We start from the raw sequence: 22,344 nt of genomic DNA on the forward strand, positions 1-22,344 counted from the left end.
CACACACACACACACACACACACACACACACACACACACAAACCACTCAGCAGAGAGAAACATTTGAGTAATCAAAGTGACAGACAGCGACACATCTCTTGGCTGCATCTAGCTGATCTAGGGTGTGATCATTAGTCCAACAGTTGGAGAAATTCAGGTGTGTTGATCACTGTTTTGCTCAGTTTGCTTCTGTTTAGGAGATGTTTTTCAACAGAATCGGTAGAATGAATACACCCCTGATCACACCCAAACACAGTTCACTTTCATAGAAGCCACATACTGATCCCTTTGCTCGTTGTAGAATTCCTTCTCCCATCTACGTGCTCTCCTCCTCTCACCGTTTCCCTTCGCTTGAGGACTTCAGTGAACACCACATCAGCTGTCTGTGACCAGACAAAAAAAAAAAACACTTTCCTCATAACCACTAACCACTACACACAGCCTACATCGTTGTCACCATATTAGCTACTAGCTACTATAACTATAACTGCTACTATCATGAAGTACAGTGTACAGTCAGCAAGCAGTTTAGCAATTACCCCGGGGGCAATAAATTAATAAAACCAAAAGCTTACCTTGACTTGGAAGAATTCCAGTGTTGGATAGCCATAGCCAGCTAGCTAACATAGCATCCCTCTCTGTGGGATAGCCATAGCCAGCTAGCTAACATAGCATCCCTCTCTATGGGATAGCCATAGCCAGCTAGCTAACATAGCATCCCTCTCTGTTGGATAGCCATAGACAGCTAGCTAACATAGCATCCCTCTCTGTGGGATAGCCATAGCCAGCTAGCTAACATAGCATCCCTCTCTATGGGATAGCCATAGCCAGCTAGCTAACATAGCATCCCTCTCTGTTGGATAGCCATAGACAGCTAGCTAACATAGCAACCCTCCCTGTTTGAGCTGGGTGTTTGAGTAGGCTAAACTAGCTAGCTGTTCAACTATTGTCTTTCTCTCTCTTTGAGTCAACTATTTACCACATTTTATGCACTGCAGTGCTAGCTAGTTGTAGCTTATGCTTTCAGTACTAGATTCATTATCTGATCCTTTGATTGGGTGCTACAAGAGCTCTGATAGGTTGGAGGACATCCTCCAGACGTTTCCATAATTACTGTGTAAGTCTATGGAAGGGGGTGAGAACCATGAGCCTCCTAGGTTTTGTATTGAAGTCAATGTACCCCAGAGGAGGACGGAAGCTAGCTGTCCTCCGGCTACACCATGGTGCTACCTTGTGCTGTTGAGGCTATTGTAGACCTTCATTACAAAACAGTGGGTTTTAATCAATTATTTGGTGACGTGAATACATTTAGTATAGTTTTATCTAAAAAGGATAACTTGAAAATGTAGACTATTTTTTTTACATTTTTTATTCACTGAGGATGGTCCTCCCCTTCCTCCTCTGGTGTCTGCTGACATAAGTTCCCTTTTCTTTAGAATCCAGAAGCACTTCCTGAAATGACAAATACATTTATTTTCTCCCTCCCCCTGTAGAGGCTGCATGCGCTGCAGAACTTCAACACTCTGATGGCGGTGACGGGGGGTCTGTGTCACAGCTCCATCTCTCGTCTGAAGGACACCGCCAGTCTGCTACCCCCTGACGTCACTAAGGTCAGCCTTAACCCTAACCTAGCTGATGGGATCCTTAGCTGTGATAGGCCCTAACACTAATCTAGCTGATGGGATCCTTAGCTGTGATAGGCCCTAACCCTAACCTAGCTGATGGGATCCTTAGCTGTGATAGGCCCTAACCCTAACCTAGCTGATGGGATCCTTAGCTGTGATAGGCCCTAACCCTAACCTAGCTGATGGGATCCTTAGCTGTGATAGGCCCTAACCCTAATCTAGCTGATGGGATCCTTAGCTGTGATAGGCCCTAACCCTAACTTAGCTGATGGGATCCTTAGCTGTGATAGGCCCTAACCCTAACCTAGCTGATGGGATCCTTAGCTGTGATAGGCCCTAACCCTAACCTAGCTGATGGGATCCTTAGCTGTGATAGGCCCTAACCCTAACCTAGCTGATGGGATCCTTAGCTGTGATAGGCCCTTGATAACAGGCTAATATGTCACATGTATCCATAAGCAGCAGATGTTCTAGCTACCATTACGTTGTAATACATTTCTTGGTGTTCTAAATATTTTCTAAATTCAAACCTCCCAGTGGCAGTTGGTGACGTTTAAGATGAGGGAGGACTAATATATATTTTTATGAGCATGGCCTTATTATTTCTATTACAGCGTATTGGATGATTGATGATTGTGTGTGTGGATGATTGTCATTCATATTCCATTCATCCAGGTCATCGGTAGGTTTAAGCTACTACATGAGCCTCCTAGGTTTTGTATTGAAGTCAATGTACCCCAGAGGAGGACGGAAACTAGCTGTCCTCCTTTATTTGTTGAGGCTACTGTAGACATTGCAAAACAGTGTGTTGTAATAAAATATTTGGATGACGTGAATATATTTTAGTATATTTTTTTATCTAAAAAGGACAAACTTTTTTTCATGTTACACTACTTTTTATTTTTTTTTATAAAAATCCACTGAAACCTTCCCCCTAAAGCACCATGGGTGTTCAGAGGAAACCGACGACATCCATGTAGGAAGTAATCTCCTTTTTTACCTCCTCCTCTTCCTCTCCAGGCCCTGAGCGAGATGACAGAGCTGCTGTCGTCCTCCAGTAACTATAGTAACTACCGACGGGTGTACAGTGAGTGTTCAGGATTTAAAGTGCCTATCCTGGGGGTCCACTTGAAGGACCTGATCTCCCTGAACGAGGCCCTGCCAGACTACCTGGAGGAGCAGAAGATTAACCTGGGCAAACTGCAGCATCTCTACTCTAACATCTCTGACCTGCTGTCGGTACACTCCTGCTCTCCTCCGTTTGAAGCCAACAAAGATCTGCTGCATCTACTTACCGTGAGATATTTATATTGTATCTTTATTTAGTTCTATTTTTTTGACCAGGTTTAGTTGACTGAGAACACGTTCTCATTTACAGCAACGACCTGGGGAATAGTTACAGGGGAGAGGAGGGGGGGGGATGAATGAGACAATTGTAAACTGGGGATGATTAGGTGACCGTGATGGTTTGAGGGCCAGAATGGGGAATTTAGCCAAGGACACAGGGGGTTAACACCCCCTACTCTTACGATAAGTGCCATGGGATCTTTAATGACCTCAGAGAGTCAGGAGACCCGTTTAACGTCCCATCCGAAAGACGGCACCCTGCACTGGGCAGTGTCCCCAATCACTGCCCTGGGGCATTGGGATATTTGTTTAATTTGTTCAAATCTTTATTTATAACCAGGCTAGAATACCTTTTTCTCAAATGGAATTGATTTAGTTTTTATCGGTTTCTGGGTTTCTGTACAGCACTTTGAGATATCAGCTGATGTACGAAGGGCTATATACAGTGCCTTGCGAAAGTATTCGGCCCCCTTGAACTTTGCGACCTTTTGCCACATTTCAGGCTTCAAACATAAAGATATAAAACTGTATTTTTTTGTGAAGAATCAACAACAAGTGGGACACAATCATGAAGTGGAACGACATTTATTGGATATTTCAAACTTTTTTAACAAATCAAAAACTGAAAAATTGGGCGTGCAAAATTATTCAGCCCCTTTACTTTCAGTGCAGCAAACTCTCTCCAGAAGTTCAGTGAGGATCTCTGAATGATCCAATGTTGACTTAAATGACTAATGATGATAAATACAATCCACCTGTGTGTAATCAAGTCTCCGTATAAATGCACCTGCACTGTGATAGTCTCAGAGGTCCGTTAAAAGCGCAGAGAGCATCATGAAGAACAAGGAACACACCAGGCAGGTCCGAGATACTGTTGTGAAGAAGTTTAAAGCCGGATTTGGATACAAAAAGATTTCCCAAGCTTTAAACATCCCAAGGAGCACTGTGCAAGCGATAATATTGAAATGGAAGGAGTATCAGACCACTGCAAATCTACCAAGACCTGGCCGTCCCTCTAAACTTTCAGCTCATACAAGGAGAAGACTGATCAGAGATGCAGCCAAGAGGCCCATGATCACTCTGGATGAACTGCAGAGATCTACAGCTGAGGTGGGAGACTGTCCATAGGACAACAATCAGTCGTATATTGCACAAATCTGGCCTTTATGGAAGAGTGGCAAGAAGAAAGCCATTTCTTAAAGATATCCATAAAAAGTGTTGTTTAAAGTTTGCCACGAGCCACCTGGGAGACACACCAAACATGTGGAAGAAGGTGCTCTGGTCAGATGAAACCAAAATTGAACTTTTTGGCAACAATGCAAAACGTTATGTTTGGCGTAAAAGCAACACAGCCAAATACAGGACCATTCTGGAAGAAAACCTGATGGAGTCTGCAAAAGACCTGAGACTGGGACGGAGATTTGTCTTCCAACAAGACAATGATCCAAAACATAAAGCAAAATCTACAATGGAATGGTTCAAAAATAAACATATCCAGGTGTTAGAATGGCCAAGTCAAAGTCCAGACCTGAATCCAATCGAGAATCTGTGGAAAGAACTGAAAACTGCTGTTCACAAATGCTCTCCATCCAACCTCACTGAGCTCGAGCTGTTTTGCAAGGAGGAATGGGAAAAAATTTCAGTCTCTCGATGTGCAAAACTGATAGAGACATACCCCAAGCGACTTACAGCTGTAATCGCAGCAAAAGGTGGCGCTACAAAGTATTAACTTAAGGGGGCTGAATAATTTTGCACTCCCAATTTTTCAGTTTTTGATTTGATAAAAAAGTTTGAAATATCCAATAAATGTCGTTCCACTTCATGATTGTGTCCCACTTGTTGTTGATTCTTCACAAAAAAATACAGTTTTATATCTTTCTGTTTGAAGCCTGAAATGTGGCAAAAGGTCGCAAAGTTCAAGGGGGCCGAATACTTTCGCAAGGCACTGTAAAAAAAAAAAAATTGATTTGGTTATAGGGCTCCGTTTAGTGGTATGGATACTGTGAAAAGCTATTACTAAAGTAGATGTATTGAGAGACACAGTAGACCTCTTGAATGTATAGTCACCCCCCCCCCCCCCCTCCTCTCCCCCCCAGCTGTCTCTGGATCTTTACTACACAGAAGATGAGATCTATGAGCTGTCCTACACCAAGGAACCCAAGAACCCTAAGACACAGGTCAGTACTGGACACCTAAAAACATTATATATCAGTGGGGCAAAAAAGTATTTAGTCAGCCACTAATTGCGCAAGTTCTCCCACTTAAAAAGATGAGAGAGGCCTGTAATTTTCAAATTATTTTTCACCATAATTTGCAAATAAATTCATAAAAAATCCTACAATGTGATTTTCTGGATTTTTTTTCTCATTTTGTCTGTCATAGTTGAAGTGTACCTATGATGAAAATTACAGGCCTCTCATCTTTTTAAGTGGGAGAACTTGCACAATTGGTGGCTGACTAAATACTTTTTCCCCCCACTGTATGTCCGATCTAGTTGCGAGGAAGTAAATGGGCTTGTTCCACATTGCAGCCGACAACACACGTGACTGCCGGCTGACTGATCAACGAATCACCTTGTATCATAAATAACTACTCAATTATTATTTTGTAGATCAGTCAGTCACCATTTACCCACAATGCATCATGGGATTGATGCTCTCGAACACAATCAATGATTGTACTCTTCGGGAAAAGGGGGGGGGGGGGGTGAAATCTCTAGAGTCGTGTGCCAGCCTCATCAACTTCTTCCTAGGTCATTAGACACAGGGGCTGTCGAATCAAATCAAAATTATACTTGTCATAAGCGCCGAATACAACGTGTGTAGACCTTTACAGTGGAAGTGCTTAGAGAGACTAGTGTCACTCACTGTGCTCTGTCTCTTACTGCTGACATGCAGTTTATCAACGTTATCTGTTACCATCATCCTGCCTCCCTTCTTCCTGACCTCTGACTTTACACGCTGAGCTCACTGCATCATCCTGTGGGTGGAGGCTACATCAAAGTTAACCACAAAAAGACTGAGCCCTTGACAAAGGCTTGTGATGTGGTAGGTGTTTTAACGTGTGCAGTCTTTCATGCCTCCTCCCTCCTTTCCTCTCCTCTCCCTTCCCCTCCCCCCTTAGCCTGTAGCACCTGTCAAATCCCCAGTTGTAGCAGAGTGGGGGTCAGGGGTGACTCCGAGGCTGGACCCAGACACCATCTCTAAACACGTCAAACAGATGGTGGATGTGAGTATCTGTCTGTCTGTCTGTCTGCTGGTCTCTCTCTCTCTCCTCTCTGTCTGTCTGTCTGTCTGCCTGCTGGTCTCTCTCTCTCTCCTCTCTGTCTGTCTGTCTGTCTGCTGGTCTCTCTGTCTGTCTGTCTGTCTGTCCTCAGCGACACTCGGGCTCTTTCTAAATGTATCTCTCCTGATTTCTCACATCCTATCTCCCCACTTCTCAAAACACAATGAAGAAGAAGGTCAGAGGAGAGAGGAGCTTCTTCTTTTCAATATGGTTGCGAAGGAGGCAAGGAGATAGGATGCAAGGAATCAAGTAGAGTTGAATTGGGATAGAACTGTGAGATGTGTTGCCTGTCTGTGTGTGAGTCTTTTTTCATTTTCTCATTACTGTGCAGTCTAAAGCAGAACTACCCCCCCTTGCTCTACCACAACACAAAGTTAACATCATGTACTTTATCTGTCGTACCCATAGAGATGTGTAGAGATCCCAACGTTGATTCTGTCCCATCATGGTGTCTGTGAGCCCACGTTCAGCACCATCTCCATTTTAAAGTAGTCCATTTTCTTCTAAATTTGACGTTTTGAAAAAAAAAAAAAAAAAAAAGTGTAAAGCTATTATTGGTGATTGACGTCACAACTTGCAGTGCTGGAGTCTTAAACCAAATCGTGTGTGTCATTTAATTGTGACCACTAGATGGCGGTGATTTTCATTTACGAACCAATGATGAAGGTGAATAAAGATATCACAGTAATACTCCACTCACTACTTGTAGCTGTACAGTCAGTTTGTTTGTGTTGTTGGTCTTGGCTAGCTTAATGCTCCTGTCGTTAGCTAGCTAGCACTCAGTCACTTACGTGGCTGCTAGCATCGTCAGGAAAAGAGGCTTAATGCTCCTGTCGTTAGCTAGCTAGCATCGTCATGAAAAGAGGCTTAATGCTCCTGTCGTTAGCTAGCTAGCACTCAGTCATTTACGTGGCTGCTAGCATCGTCATGAAAAGAGGCTTAATGCTCCTGTCGTTAGCTAGCTAGCACTCAGTCACTTACGTGGCTGCTAGCATCGTCATGAAAAGAGGCTTAATGCTCCTGTCGTTAGCTAGCTAGCATCGTCATGAAAAGAGGCTTAATGCTCCTGTCGTTAGCTAGCTAGCACTCAGTCATTTACGTGGCTGCTAGCATCGTCATGAAAAGAGGCTTAATGCTCCTGTCGTTAGCTAGCTAGCACTCAGTCACTTACGTGGCTGCTAGCATCGTCATGAAAAGAGGCTTAATGCTCCTGTCGTTAGCTAGCTAGCACTCAGTCACTTACGTGGCTGCTAGCATCGTCATGAAAAGAGGCTTGAGGGAAGCACTACAATATGCCATTTTTCTACATTGAACAAAAAATATAAAAAGTAACATGTAAAGTGTTGGTCCCGTGTTTCATGAGCTGAAATAAAAGATCCCAGAAATGTTCCATACTGCACAAAAAAGCTTATTTCTCTCAAATGTTGTGCACAAATTTGTTTACATCCCTGTTACTGAGCATTTCTCCTTCGTCAAGATAATCCATCCGCCTGACAGGTGTGGCATATCAAGAAGCTGATTAAACAGCATGATCATTACACAGGTGCACCTTGTGCTGGGGCCACTCTAAAATGTGCAGTTTTGTCACACAACACAAGGCCACAGATGACTCAAGTCTTGAGGGAGCGTGCTGACTGCAGGAAGGTCCACCAGAGCTGTTACCAGATAATTGAATGATCATTTCTCTACCATAAGCCGCCGTTTGCTGATGTCAATGTTGTGAACAGACTGCCTCTTGGTGGCGGTGGGGTTATGGTAAGGGCAGGCAGGCCCATTGTCGTGCCATTCATCTACCGCCATCACCTCATGTTTCAGCATGATCATGCACGGCACCACGTCACAAGGATCTGTGCACAAATTCTGAATGCTGAAACTTTCCCAGTTCTTCCATGGCCTGCATACTCACCAGACATGTCACCCACTGAGCATGTTTGGGATGCTCTGGATCGACGTGTATGACAGCGTGTTCCAGTTCACACCAATATCCAGCAACTTCACACAGCCGTTGAAGAGGAGTGGCGACAACATTCCACAGGCCACAATCAACAGCCTGATCAACTCTATGTGAAGGAGATGTGTCACGCTGCATGAGACAAATGGTGGTCACACCAGATACTGACTGGTTTTCTGATTCACACCCCTACTTTTTTTTTTAAGGTATCTGTGACCAACAGATACAGTGCCTTGCGAAAGTATTCGGCCCCCTTGAACTTTGCGACCTTTTGCCACATTTCAGGCTTCAAACATAAAGATATAAAACTGTATTTTTTTGTGAAGAATCAACAACAAGTGGGACACAATCATGAAGTGGAACGACATTTATTGGATATTTCAAACTTTTTTAACAAATCAAAACTGAAAAATTGGCCGTGCAAAATTATTCAGCCCCTTTACTTTCAGTGCAGCAAACTCTCTCCAGAAGTTCAGTGAGGATCTCTGAATGATCCAATGTTGACCTAAATGACTAATGATGACAAATACAATCCACCTGTGTGTAATCAAGTCTCCGTATAAATGCACCTGCACTGTGATAGTCTCAGAGGTCCGTTAAAAGCGCAGAGAGCATCATGAAGAACAAGGAACACACCAGGCAGGTCCGAGATACTGTTGTGAAGAAGTTTAAAGCCTGATTTGGATACAAAAAGATTTCCCAAGCTTTAAACATCCCAAGGAGCACTGTGCAAGCGATAATATTGAAATGGAAGGAGTATCAGACCACTGCAAATCTACCAAGACCTGGCCGTCCCCCTAAACTTTCAGCTCATACAAGGAGAAGACTGATCAGAGATGCAGCCAAGAGGCCCATGATCACTCTGGATGAACTGCAGAGATCTACAGCTGAGGTGGGAGACTCTGTCCATAGGACAACAATCAGTCGTATATTGCACAAATCTGGCCTTTATGGAAGAGTGGCAAGAAGAAATCCATTTCTTAAAGATATCCATAAAAAGTGTCGTTTAAAGTTTGCCACAAGCCACCTGGGAAACACACCAAACATGTGGAAGAAGGTGCTCTGGTCAGATGAAACCAAAATTGAACTTTTTGGCAACAATGCAAAACGTTATGTTTGGCGTAAAAGCAACACAGCTGAACACACCATCCCCACTGTCAAACATGGTGGTGGCAGCATCATGGTTTGGGCCTGCTTTTCTTCAGCAGGGACAGGGAAGATGGTTAAAATTGATGGGAAGATGGATGGAGCCAAATACAGGACCATTCTGGAAGAAAACCTGATGGAGTCTGCAAAAGACCTGAGACTGGGACGGAGATTTGTCTTCCAACAAGACAATGATCCAAAACATAAAGCAAAATCTACAATGGAATGGTTCAAAAATAAACATATCCAGGTGTTAGAATGGCCAAGTCAAAGTCCAGACCTGAATCCAATCGAGAATCTGTGGAAAGAACTGAAAACTGCTGTTCACAAATGCTCTCCATCCAACCTCACTGAGCTCGAGCTGTTTTGCAAGGAGGAATGGGAAAAAATGTCAGTCTCTCGATGTGCAAAACTGATAGAGACATACCCCAAGCGACTTACAGCTGTAATCGCAGCAAAAGGTGGCGCTACAAAATATTAACTTAAGGGGGCTGAATCATTTTGCATGCCCAATTTTTAAGTTTTTGATTTGTTAAAAAAGTTTGAAATATCCAATAAATGTCGTTCCACTTCATGATTGTGTCCCACTTGTTGTTGATTCTTCACAAAAAAATACAGTTTTATATCTTTATGTTTGAAGCCTGAAATGTGGCAAAAGGTCGCAAAGTTCAAGGGGGCCGAATACTTTCGCAAGGCACTGTATCTTTAATGTCATTTTTTTATTGACTAAAACAAGAAGACAACAAGAAAAATTGCATTTTGAAAAGGGGCAAGTTTTTTTGTTGCTGTGAGCCAACGGTAACCTAGGTAACCACATGTTGTTTTCCCCCCCCACAGTTCTATCTAATACCGACCGGGACTATTTTTGAACATGGTTCAATGCAACGATAAATCAGCTAGGCAGCATCTTGGTGCTAAAATTGGAATCATGTGGGTTGAGCAAGTACTATTTGAGAAGGTTCCGGTCATACACATTTCCTAGGTGGAAAAGGGTCTGGATGGATATTGTCGGAAACAAACCCCCACCTCACAACACGTGTGACCCCAAACTGTTGACACTACAGAGAAAAAAGAATTGCAGTTTTAAAATGTACTTCCTACCACAGAGTGAAGGTAAAAATGTAGCCGTTTTAAAGCTAATTTCCTGCAATTCCACACACTTATTTGTTGTTATATGATACTAGTTGTCAAACCTCAACCAAATTCTTTAAATATATATACAGTGCATTCGGAAAGTATTCAGACCCCTTGACTTTTTCCACATTTTGTTACGTTACAGCCTTATTCTAAAATGGATGAAATAAAAAAGTATTCCTCATCAATCTACACACAATACCACATAATGACATCACAATACCCCATAATGACATCACAACATAATGACATCACAATACCCCATAATGACATCACAATACCCCATAATGACATACCACATAATGACATCACAATACCCCATAATGACATACCACATAATGACATCACAATACCCCATAATGACATCACAATACCACATAATGACATCACAATACTCCGTAATGACATCACAATACCACATAATGGCATCACAATACCCCATAATGACATCACAATACCACATAATGACATCACAATACTCCGTAATGACATCACACTACCACATAATGACATCACAATACCACATAATGACATCACAATACCCCATAATGACATCACAATACCACATAATGACATCACAATACTCCGTAATGACATCACAATACCACATAATGACATCACAATACCACATAATGACATCACAATACCACATAATGACGTCACAATACCCCATAATGACATCACAATACCACATAATGACATCACAATACCACATAATGACATCACAATACCACATAATGACATCACAATACTCCGTAATGACATCACAATACCACATAATGACATCACAATACCACATAATGACATCACAATACTCCGTAATGACATCACAATACCACATAATGACATCACAATACCACATAATGACATCACAATACCACATAATGACATCACAATACCCCATAATGACATCACAATACCACATAATGACATCACAATACCCCATAATGACATCACAATACCACATAATGACATCACAATACTCCGTAATGACATCACAATACCCATAATGACATCACAAAACCCCATAATGACACCACAATACCACATAATGACATCACAATACCACATAATGACATCACAATACCACATAATGACATCACAATACTCCGTAATGACATCACAATACCACATAATGACATCACAATACCACATAATGACATCACAATACTCCGTAATGACATCACAATACCACATAATGACATCACAATACCACATAATGACATCACAATACCACATAATGACATCACAATACCCCATAATGACATCACAATACCACATAATGACATCACAATACCCCATAATGACATCACAATACCCCATAATGACATCACAATAACCCATAATGACATCACAATACCCCATAATGACATCACTTGATTGGAGTACACCTGTGGTAAATTCAATTGATTGGACATGATTTGGAAAGGCACACACCTGTCTATATAAGGTCCCACAGTTGACAGTGCATGTCAGAGCAAAAACCAAGCCATGAGGTCGTAGAGCCCCGAGCCAGAATTGTGTTGAGCCACAGATCTGGGGAAGGGTACCAAAACATTTCTGCAACATTGAAGGTCTCCAAGAACACAGTGGCCTCCATAATTCTGAAATGGAAGAAGTTTGGAACCACCAAGACTCTTCCTAGAGCTAGCTGCCTGAGCAGTTTACTGAGCAGTCGGAGGAGAAGGGCCTTGGTCAGGGAGGTGACCAAGAACACTCCTCAGTAAAAGGCACATGACAGCCCGCTTGAAGTTTGCCAAAAGGCACCTAAAGGACTCTCAGACCATGAGAAACAAGATTCTCTGGTCTGATGAAACCAAGATTAAACTCTTTGGCCTGAATGCCAAGCGTCACAGGAGGAAACCTGACACCATCCCTACGGTGAAGCATGGTGGTGGCAGCATCATACTGTGGGGATGTTTTTCAGCGGCAGGGACTGGGAGACTAGTCAGGATCGAGGGAAAGATGAACGGAGCAAAGTACAGAGAGATCCTTGATGGAAATCTGCTCCAGAGCGCTCAGGACCTCAGACTGGGGCGAAGGTTCACCTTCTATCAGGACAATGACCCTAAGCACACAGCCAAGACAACGCAGGAGTGGCTTCAGGACAAGTCTCTGAATGTCCTTGGGTGGCCCAGCCAGAGCCCAGATTTTAACCCGATCGAACATCTCTGGAGAGACCTGAAAATAGCTGTGCAGCGACACTCCCCATCCAACCTGACAGAGCTTGAGAGGATCTGCAGATGTAACTGATGTGAAATGACTAGCTTAGTTAGCGGTGGTGCGTGCTAAATCGGTGACGTCACTTGCTCTGAGACCTTGAAGTAGTGGTTCCCCTTGCTCTGCAAGGGCTGTGGCTTTTGTGGAGCGATGGGTAACGATGCTTCGTGGGAGGCTGTTGTCGATGTGTGCTGAGTGTCCCTGGTTCGAGCCCAGGTAGGGGCGAGGAGAAGGACGGAAGCTTTACTGTTACACAGAGAAGAATGGGAGAAACTCCCCAAATTCAGGTGTGCCAAGCTTGTAGCGTCATACCCAAGAAGACTCGAGTCTGTAATCGCTGCCAAGGATGCTTCAACAAAGTATTGAGTAAAGGGTCTGAATACTTTTGTAAATGTCATATTTCCGTTTTTATTTTTATAAATTTGCTAAAATTATTTTTAAAAATATACTGTTTTTGCTTTGTCATTATGGGGTACTGTGTGTAGATTGATGAGGGGAAAAAACAATTGAATCCGTTTTAGAATAAGGCTGTAACGTAACAAAATGTGGAAAAGGTCAAGGGGTCTGAATACTTTCTGAATGCAGTGTATATCTATTATTTGTTGTTTAATTGGGATCCATGGTCCGTGTTGACCCTGTTCTGGGTCCGTGGTCCGTGTTGACCCTGTTCTGGGTCCGTGTTGACCCTGTTCTGGGTCCGTGTTGAACCTGTTCTGGGTCCATGGTCCGTGTTGACCCTGTTCTGGGTCCGTGTTGACCCTGTTCTGGGTCCGTGTTGACCCTGTTCTTGGTCCGTGGTCCGTGTTGAACCTGTTCTGGGTCCATGGTCCGCGTTGACCCTGTTCTGGGTCCGTGTTGACCCTGTTCTGGGTCCGTGTTGACCCTGGTCTGGGTCCGTGTTGACCCTGTTCTGGGTCCGTATTGACCCTGTTCTGGGTCTGGATCCAGCCCGCAGTACGTTTATTGAGTTTAACTGTTCTAATGCTGATACAAAAAAAATAGCAACAGAGAAATATACAATACGACGAACTTAGCAAACGTGGCATTTGTGGTAAGTGCATGGAGGCCGCCATCTTAACTGAACTTTCGCTATTTGAAGAAGACACTGCTCTGATCGTTGACTGATCGCTCCCCAAAAACCCATAGAAATCCCCACCTAGTTTACTACTTTAAAATGGTGGAAGCCCTCTATGGCAACGTCCATGCAAAAAAAACCATATTATTTCCAAGTAGAGATCTCTATACATCTCTATGGTCGTACGTACCACAGAATGAACATAACGTCTGTGCTGACCTCTGCAGTCCATCATGAAGAACTACGACCTGAACCAGGATGGGTACATCTCTCTGGAGGACTTTAAGAAGATAGCAGCTAACTTCCCCTTCTCCTTCTGCAACAATGACAGTGACAGGTGAGAGAGAGTGAGAGAGAGAATGAGAGAATGAGAGAGAGAGTGAGAGAGATCCTGTGCCACAGATGGATGTGTGAACTCTCATCTTAAGAACATTCTGTCTCTAGATTTAACAATCTGTCACTCTCTTTCTCCTCCCATCCCTCCCTCCTCTCCTCCCATCCCTCCCTCTCTCCTCTTCCATCCCTCCCTCCTTCCCTCTCTCCTCCCATCCCTCCCTCCTCCCATCCTCCCTCTCTCCTCCCATCCCTTCCCTCTCTCTCTCTCTCCTCCCATCCCATCCCTCCCTCTCTCCTCCCATTCCTCCCTCTCTTGTCCCATCCCATCCCTCCCTCTCTCCTCTCCTCCCATCCCTCCCTCCCTCCCTCCTCCCATCCCTTCCTCTCTCCTCCCTCCCTCCCTCCTCCCATCCCTCCCTCCCTCCCCCATCCCATCCCTCCCTCCCTCCTCTCATCCCTCCCTCTCTCATCCCATCCCTCTCTCTCTCCTCCCATCCCATCCCTCTCTCCTCTCCCTCTCTCCTCCCATCCCTCCCTCTCTCCTCCCATCCCTCTCTCTCTCCTCCCATCCCTTCCAGAGAGGGGGAGATCAGTCATCAGCAGATCAACTCCTACTTCATGAGGGGGATGTCCGTATGTGCCAAACTAGGATACAACTTCAAGAACGTTCACAACTTCCACGAGACCACGTACAAGCGACCCACCTTCTGTGACACTTGTGGAGGCTTTGTGGGTATTGCATTGAGCTGGATGTTGTTAAAACTGTGATTTGGCTGAGATTCACTAACCATCTAATCCATGCTCTGTTGTGTCCTCTCTGTCGTGTCCTCTCTGTCGTGTCCTCTCTGCTGTGTCCTCTCTGTTGTGTCCTCTGTGTTGTGTCCTCTCTGCTGTGTCCTTTCTGTCGTGCCCTCTGTTGTGTCCTCTCTGCTGTGTCCTCTCTGTTGTAGCTGTGGGGAGTCATCAAGCAGGGCTTCCACTGTCGAGGTAAGATATCTCATCTAAGGTTCTCACAACAGCAACACTCACATTATGATGTCACAGTACCTTAGAACAATGGTTCCCAAACAAATGGGTCGGGGGGGGGGGGGGGGGGTCCCTTTTCTTTTTAAAGGAACTCAGGCTGACTTTAAACTTACTCTCTTGAAAGTTGTAATAGTAGAAGTTACAATTTCTAAATATGGGTAGTGTATCATCAGTTCCTCTTGTCATGTTAGTCTTTACAAACCTCAGAGAGATATTTATAACATGAAATGTCCAGGTCAACCAGCCCAGGTCAACTGAAGTTTTTTTTGAAGCACAAAGATGTTGTAGTAATGTTTGATTTACTTAAATATCACATGAATACACATTAGACATGGCAAAATGCCTGTTACTCTCTCTCTCTCTCTTTCTCTCTCTCTCCCTCCCCCCTCCCTCCCCATCAGACTGTGGGGTAAACTGTCACAGACACTGCCAGGACCTGTGTGGGATGCAGTGTGTGAAGAGAGACAGGGTGTATGCTGGGTCATGTCCCTCCACCCCTGCCTCAGCCCTCACTCCTGTCCCAGACCTCCTGACCAAGGCGAACAGCTGGAGTAAGGCACACTCTATCACATCACCCTACTGCTAGTGACTGTCACTCTATCACATCACCCTACTGCTAGTGACTGGCTCTATCACATCACCCTACTGCTAGTGACTGGCTCTATCACATCACCCTACTGCTAGTGACTGGCTCTATCACATCACCCTACTGCTAGTAACTGTCACTCTATCACATCACCCTACTGCTAGTGACTGGCTCTATCACATCACCCTACTGCTAGTGACTGTCACTATCACATCACCCTACTGCTAGTGACTGTCACTCTATCACACCACCCTACTGCTAGTGACTGTCACTCTATCACACCACCCTACTGCTAGTGACTGTCACTATCACATCACCCTACTGCTAGTGACTGTCACTCTATCACATCACCCTACTGCTAGTGACTGGCTCTATCACATCACCCTACTGCTAGTGACTGTCACTATCACATCACCCTACTGCTAGTGACTGCCACTCTATCACATCACCCTACTGCTAGTGACTGGCTCTATCACACCACCCTACTGCTAGTGACTGTCACTCTATCACATCACCCTACTGCTAGTGACTGGCTCTATCACATCACCCTAATGCTAGTGACTGTCACTCTATCACATCACCCTACTGCTAGTGACTGGCTCTATCACATCACCCTACTGCTAGTGACTGGCTCTATCACATCACCCTACTGCTAGTGACTGGCTCTATCACATCACCCTACTGCTAGTGACTGGCTCTATCACACCACCCTACTGCTAGTGACTGTCACTCTATCACATCACCCTACTGCTAGTGACTGGCTCTATCACATCACCCTAATGCTAGTGACTGTCACTCTATCACATCACCCTACTGCTAGTGACTGGCTCTATCACATCACCCTACTGCTAGTGACTGGCTCTATCACATCACCCTACTGCTAGTGACTGGCTCTATCACATCACCCTACTGCTAGTGACTGTCACTCTATCACATCACCCTACTGCTAGTGACTGGCTCTATCACATCACCCTACTGCTAGTGACTGTCACTATCACATCACCCTACTGCTAGTGACTGTCACTCTATCACACCACCCTACTGCTAGTGACTGTCACTCTATCACACCACCCTACTGCTAGTGACTGTCACTATCACATCACCCTACTGCTAGTGACTGTCACTCTATCACATCACCCTACTGCTAGTGACTGGCTCTATCACATCACCCTACTGCTAGTGACTGTCACTATCACATCACCCTACTGCTAGTGACTGCCACTCTATCACATCACCCTACTGCTAGTGACTGGCTCTATCACACCACCCTACTGCTAGTGACTGTCACTCTATCACATCACCCTACTGCTAGTGACTGGCTCTATCACATCACCCTAATGCTAGTGACTGTCACTCTATCACATCACCCTACTGCTAGTGACTGGCTCTATCACATCACCCTACTGCTAGTGACTGGCTCTATCACATCACCCTACTGCTAGTGACTGGCTCTATCACATCACCCTACTGCTAGTGACTGGCTCTATCACACCACCCTACTGCTAGTGACTGTCACTCTATCACATCACCCTACTGCTAGTGACTGGCTCTATCACATCACCCTAATGCTAGTGACTGTCACTCTATCACATCACCCTACTGCTAGTGACTGGCTCTATCACATCACCCTACTGCTAGTGACTGGCTCTATCACATCACCCTACTGCTAGTGACTGGCTCTATCACATCACCCTACTGCTAGTGGCTGTCACTCTATCACATCACCCTACTGCCAGTGACTGGCTCTATCACATCACCCTACTGCTAGTGACTGGCTCTATCACATCACCCTACTGCTAGTGACTGGCTCTATCACATCACCCTACTGCTAGTGACTGGCTCTATCACACCACCCTACTGCTAGTGACTGTCACTCTATCACATCACCCTACTGCTAGTGACTGTAACTCTATCACATCACCCTACTGCTAGTGACTGGCTCTATCACATCAACCTACTGCTAGTGACTGTCACTCTATCACATCAATCTACAGTGACTGTCACTCTGTCACATCAACCTACTGCTAGTGACTGTCACTCTATCACATCAATCTACAGTGACTGTCACTCTATCACATCACCCTACTGCTAGTGACTGGCTCTATCACATCACCCTACTGCTAGTGACTGTCACTCTATCACATCACCCTACTGCTAGTGACTGGCTCTATCACATCACCCTACTGCTAGTGACTGTCATTCTATCACATCACCCTACTGCTAGTGACTGTCACTCTATCACATCACCCTACTGCTAGTGACTGGCTCTATCACATCACCCTACTGCTAGTGGCTGTCACTCTATCACATCACCCTACTGCTAGTGACTGGCTCTATCACATCACCATACTGCTAGTGACTGGCTCTATCACATCACCCTACTGCTAGTGACTGGCTCTATCACATCACCCTACTGCTAGTGACTGGCTCTATCACATCACCCTACTGCTAGTGACTGGCTCTAACACACCACCCTACTGCTAGTGACTGTCACTCTATCACATCACCCTACTGCTAGTGACTGTCACTCTATCACATCACCCTACTGCTAGTGACTGGCTCTATCGCATCACCCTACTGCTAGTGACTGTCACTCTATCACATCAATCTACAGTGACTGTCACTCTATCACATCAACCTACTGCTAGTGACTGTCACTCCATCACATCAATCTACAGTGACTGTCACTCTATCACATCAATCTACAGTGACTGTCACTCTATCACATCACCCTACTGCTAGTGACTGGCTCTATCACATAACCCTACTGCTAGTGACTGCCTCTATCACATCACCCTACTGCTAGTGACTGGCTCTATCACATCACCCTACTGCTAGTGACTGTCTCTCTATCACATCACCCTACTGCTAGTGACTGGCTCTATCACATCACCCTACAGTGACTGTCACTATATCACATCAACCTACAGTGACTGTCACTATCACATCAACCTACAGTGACTGTCACTATCACATCGACCTACAGTGACTGTCACTTTATCACATCAACCTACAGTGACTGTCACTCTATCACATCACCCTACAGTGACTGTCACTCTATCACATCAACCTACAGTGACTGTCACTCTATCACATCAACCTACAGTGACTGTCACTCTATCACATCAACCTACAGTGACTGTCACTATATCACATCAACCTACTGCTAGTGACTGGCTCTATCACATCAAACTACTGCTAGTGACTGTCTCTCTATCACACCACCCTACTGCTAGTGACTGTCACTCTATCACATCAATCTACAGTGACTGTCACTCTATCCCATCACCCTACAGTGACTGTCACTCTATCACATCACCCTACAGTGATTGTCACTCTATCACATCACCCTACAGTGACTGTCACATCAACCTACAGTGACTGTCATATCAATCTACAGTGACTGTCACCCTATCACATCACCCTACAGTGACTGTCACATCAATCTACAGTGACTGTCACATCAACCTACAGTGACTGTCACTCTATCACATCAATCTACAGTGACTATCATATCAACCTACAGTGACTGTCACTATAACATCAACCTACAGTGACTGTCACTCTATCACATCAACCTACAGTGACAGACACTCTATCACATCAACCTACAGTGACTGTCACTCTATCACATTAACCTACAGTGACTGACACTCTATCACATCGACCTACAGTGACTGTCACATCAACCTACAGTGACTGTCACTTTATCACATAAACCTACAGTGACTGTCACTATCACATCAACCTACAGTGACTGTCACTCTATCACATCAACCTACAGTGACTGTCACTATATCACATCAACCTACAGTGACTGTCACTCTATCACATCAACCTACAATGACCGTCACTGTCACATCAACCTACAGTGACTGTCCATATATATCAAATCAACCTACTGCTACAGTGACTGTCACTATCACATCAACCTACTGCTACAGTGACTGTCACCATCACATCAACCTACTGCAACAGTGACTGTCACTATCACATCAACCTACAGTGACTGTCACTATATCACATCAACCTACAGTGACTGTCACTCTATCACATCAACCTACAGTGACCGTCACTGTCACATCAACCTACAGTGACTGTCCATATATATCACATCAACCTACTGCTACAGTGACTGTCACTATCACATCAACCTACTGCTACAGTGACTGTCACTAACACATCAACCTACAGTGACTGTGACATCAACCTACAGTGACTGTCACATCAACCTACTGCTACAGTGACTGTCACTATCACATCAACCTACTGCTACAGTGACTGTCACTATCACATTAACCTAGTGCTACAGTGACTGTCACTATCACATTAACCTACTGCTACAGTGACTGTCACTATCACATCAACCTACTGCTACAGTGACTGTCACTAACACATCAACCTACTGCTACAGTGACTGTCACTATCACATTAACCTACTGCTACAGTGACTGTCACTAACACATCAACCTACTGCTACAGTGACTGTCACTATCACATCAACCTACTGCTACAGTGACTGTCACTAACACATTAACCTAGTGCTACAGTGACTGTCACTAACACATTAACCTACAGTGACTGTCACTATCACATTAACCTACTGCTACAGTGACTGTCACTATCACATTAACCTACTGCTACAGTGACTGTCACTATCACATTAACCTACTGCTACAGTGACTGTCACTATCACATTAACCTACTGCTACAGTGACTGTCACTATCACATCAACCTACTGCTACAGTGACTGTCACTAACACATCAACCTACTGCTACAGTGACTGTCACTATCACATTAACCTACTGCTACAGTGACTGTCACATCAACCTACTGCTACAGTGACTGTCACTAACACATCAACCTACTGCTACAGTGACTGTCACTATCACATTAACCTACTGCTACAGTGACTGTCACATCAACCTACTGCTACAGTGACTGTCACTATCACATTAACCTACTGCTACAGTGACTGTCACTAACACATTAACCTACTGCTACAGTGACTGTCACTAACACATCAACCTACAGTGACTGTCACATCAACCTACTGCTACAGTGACTGACTGGTTGATTGTTATATTCCCTAGAATAATAATGAGGTACTGTTGTGTTTATCCAAACAGGTTCGTCGGAAGACAACACCTTTGTTTTCCCCGGGGGTAACAGTAATTGGGGTAACAACCGTAATAGGAGGGACCTGGACCGGTCCACTCTGGGTAACAGGGGTGACTCTGCGCTCTCAGACCGGTCCACCCAGACAGACCCGGGGTTGTGGATGCCTGTGAGTGTGGACAAGAAGGGAAAACAGCAAGTAGAGAGAGACAGGGTAAGTGTAGGACACAGCTCAAGGGTAAGACCTGTAGTCAACACCAAATCAGACACACAGGTTTTTACAGGGTAAGACCTGTTCAACACCAAATCAGACACAGCTCAGGTTTTTACAGGGTAAGACCTGTAGTCAACACCAAATCAGACACAGCTCAGGTTTTTACAGGGTAAGACCTGTAGTCAACACCAAATCAGACACAGCTCAGGTTTTTACAGGGTAAGACCTGTAGTCAACACCAAATCAGACACAGCTCAGGTTTTTACAGGGTAAGACCTGTAGTCAACACCAAATCAGACACAGCTCAGGTTTTTAAATTAACTATTTCACATGACCCTGTCTGTCTGAAACAGCCTGACCCTGTCTGTCTGAAACAGCCTGACCCTGTCTGTCTGAAACAGCCTGACCCTGTCTGTCTGAAACAGCCTGACCCTGTCTGTCTGAAACAGCCTGACCCTGTCTGCCTGACTGTGTCTGTCTGAAACAGCTGGACTCTGTATGTCTGAAACAGCCTGACCCTGTCTGTCTGACCCTGTCTGCCTGAAACGGTCTGCACTCTCCCTCCCCCCCAGGGCTGTGTTGTGACGCTTCCCCCTCCCTCCCCCCAGGGCTGTGTTGTTCCCCCCCCCCCCCCCCCCCCAGGGCTGTGTTGTGACTCTCCACCCACCCTCCCTCCCCCCAGGGCTGTGTTGTCTCCCCCCCTTCCTCCCCCCCCAGGTCTGTGTTATGACATCCCGCAGGGCTGTGTTGTTTCCCCCCCCCCCCCCCCCCCCCCACCCCCAGGTCTGTGTTGTAACTCTCCACCCTCCCCCCAGGGCTGTGTTGTGACTCTCCACCCTCCCTCCCTCCCCCAGGGCTGTGTTGTCTCTCCCCCCCCCCAGGTCTGTTGTCCCCCCCCCCCCTCAGGTCTGTGTTGCGACTCCCCACCCTCCCTCCCCCCAGGGCTGTGTTGTGACTCTCCACCCTCCCTCCCTCCCCCAGGGCTGTGTTGTCTCCCCCCCCCCCCCCAGGGCTGTGTTGTCTCCCCCCCCCCCCCCCAGGTCTGTTGTCCCCCCCCCCCTCAGGTCTGTGTTGTGACTCTCCACCCCCCCTCCCCCCAGGGCTGTGTTGTCTCCCCCCCTCCCAGGGCTGTGTTGTGACTCTCCACCCTCCCTCCCCCCCCCAGGGCTGTGTTGTGAAGCCCCAGAGATTCCTTGGCTCCTCCATGCCTGCCTCCTTCCTGCAGGAGAAGATGGAGGAACTCAACTTGATCAGAGATAAGAGCAGAGAACCCGACTGA

The 22,344-nt window shown here is 45.4% G+C and overlaps 1 protein-coding gene across 1 annotated transcript in view; it reads left to right on the forward strand.

Annotated features, from left to right (window-relative positions):
- LOC139382670 (RAS guanyl-releasing protein 1-like) overlaps positions 1-22,344 on the forward strand; it is a 48,036-nt gene extending 25,692 nt beyond the window's left edge. The window contains exons 9-18 of the mRNA XM_071126759.1: positions 1,494-1,610; positions 2,646-2,921; positions 5,069-5,149; positions 6,096-6,200; positions 14,011-14,120; positions 14,698-14,848; positions 15,070-15,106; positions 15,547-15,696; positions 20,863-21,065; positions 22,231-22,344. Coding sequence (XP_070982860.1) covers positions 1,494-1,610; positions 2,646-2,921; positions 5,069-5,149; positions 6,096-6,200; positions 14,011-14,120; positions 14,698-14,848; positions 15,070-15,106; positions 15,547-15,696; positions 20,863-21,065; positions 22,231-22,344 — 1,344 coding nt within the window. The remainder of the gene's footprint in view (positions 1-1,493; positions 1,611-2,645; positions 2,922-5,068; positions 5,150-6,095; positions 6,201-14,010; positions 14,121-14,697; positions 14,849-15,069; positions 15,107-15,546; positions 15,697-20,862; positions 21,066-22,230) is intronic.

This window comes from Oncorhynchus clarkii, chromosome 24 (assembly GCF_045791955.1).
Source record: "Oncorhynchus clarkii lewisi isolate Uvic-CL-2024 chromosome 24, UVic_Ocla_1.0, whole genome shotgun sequence".
In the NCBI taxonomy this organism is placed as follows: domain Eukaryota; kingdom Metazoa; phylum Chordata; class Actinopteri; order Salmoniformes; family Salmonidae; genus Oncorhynchus; species Oncorhynchus clarkii.